At 26.7% G+C, this 1,732-nt stretch overlaps 1 protein-coding gene across 1 annotated transcript, besides 3 other annotated features; it reads right to left on the bottom strand.

Moving 5' to 3' along the window:
* On the bottom strand, positions 1-804 carry TVAGG3_0051890 (uncharacterized protein; the record flags this gene model as incomplete). Its single annotated transcript, XM_051221070.1, has 1 exon — positions 1-804. A coding segment is annotated over one exon (804 nt), but the record flags the coding sequence as incomplete, so codon positions are not given.
* Positions 1-804: part of a mobile genetic element that runs on past the window's edge.
* A 683-nt stretch (positions 805-1,487) lies between these two features.
* Positions 1,488-1,524: a mobile genetic element.
* Positions 1,488-1,524: a terminal%2Cinverted (terminal inverted repeat of Banshee-A3 transposon ID:TVAGG3_0051870).
* Positions 1,525-1,732: the final 208 nt, after the last annotated feature.

The raw sequence follows: 1,732 nt of genomic DNA, 5'->3' as shown, positions 1-1,732 counted from the left end.
CTTGCCGTTCTGTCTTGGCATATACGGCAAGGTGTGCTTCCAAACTATTCCGTTTTCCTGCATAACCTGGCCGAATTCACCGCGGTTTTCACCGCCGTTATCGGTCCAGATGCAGTAAGGGATAAACTCCTCTAAAAGTTTTCTTAAAATATTCGCTGTTGAGTTGGAAGACTTGTTTTTCAATAATTTAGTTTTGAGAACTTTACGTGTCATATCATTCAATATGGCAAAGAATGGAAAAGAAACATTACCGTGAAGGTAATGAATATCGCAGTGCCATATCAAATTCTTTGATATGGCACGATATTTGGTAGGTGGATCTGCTGGTTTGTAATCTCTTTTTGAAGATAAACCTGATTCCATCATAAATTTTTCCACTTGATGAGGCTTTATTTTTTGTAAATTGTCAAAAATTTGATCTTTTGTCAAATCTTCTATATTTTCAAATTCTTTTGCAATTTCTTCTTTTTCTTTCTCACAATCGGGATTTTGAACAATATTTTGAAACCTTTTAATCAATAAATAAGTTTTTGAAATTCCTCCTTTATATTGTGAAACACAAGAATTAATTAATTGTTTTTGTTCAAATGTTGGTGGATTTGGTTTTCTGCCGCGACTAACTTTTGGTAATTCGATTTCTTGAAGTTGAAATGCTCTTCTTATTGTATTTTCGGCAACATTCAATTTAATTTTACCATTTTCCAATTCAACTTCCTTTCCCACACTTTTGTAATATTCACCTTCTTCTATTCTTCTTTTAGCTTCAAATAGCCATTCTCTGTTTATAGATTTGGCAGTAGTCATAAAAGTGGTCCTTCTTTTGTGATAAGATTCAAATTTGAATGTGGATGATAAATAAAAATCAAAAATAATTGTTATAATTTAAATGAAGAAGTAATTTAAAACGATTTTATTTATGATCAAATTTTATATATTTTTTTGGATCAAATCCATTTTAATAGAATTTATATACTATTCATCTATTAGTAAACACTACCGTATATTATTTTTTAAGCTATCTTATTTTTTGAACTTTTATTCAAATCTTTGGTCGCAAGAAGAATTGCATGATAAATAAAAACATTTAATCAAAGTCAATTTTATTTTTCATATTCAAATGGACTGAGTGTTAACATTTAACATTTTTTGCTAATTGTCGTCAAAAATTAGGCGTAAAGCAAAAATTGATATTTCATATGGTTTTATGATAGATAAGCATTATATTCCCACTCATTATATTCGTAAATTTTGAGGTTTATCCTTCGCTTTTAAGATCATTGAATTTGATTTTTATATAAAATAGTTATATATTAGAAAATAATATGAGTTTATGTGATATTATTTTTCAGAAGATTTCATTCTATATGCCTATGAAAAGTACTCTCAAAACTAACTTTTTCCTAATTATAATTAAATCTAGAATATTGTATTATGCTTAGTGTTATTTCATTTTTCTCATTCAATTTAGAATTTACAAATGTCAAAAATTGAGAGCTGTCACTTTTGATGAATTTCTGTTTATTACATAGCATTAATAAAAAAATCATTTGTTCTGATTAATATTTATCCAATAATAATATATATTCATTTTTGAATTTAATTAGCTTTTTTAAAGCTTAATATTTAATAATATTATTATTCAACATTCTTAATAAAATAAGATATATGCTTTATGTCTAATATATGTTTTGTAGAAATTTCGAGGAAATATCAAGGTTTCAACATCACTTCA

This window comes from Trichomonas vaginalis, chromosome IV (assembly GCF_026262505.1).
Source record: "Trichomonas vaginalis G3 chromosome IV, whole genome shotgun sequence".
Lineage (NCBI taxonomy): Eukaryota > Parabasalia > Trichomonadida > Trichomonadidae > Trichomonas > Trichomonas vaginalis.
This window is presented reverse-complemented; position numbering and strand designations above follow the sequence as displayed.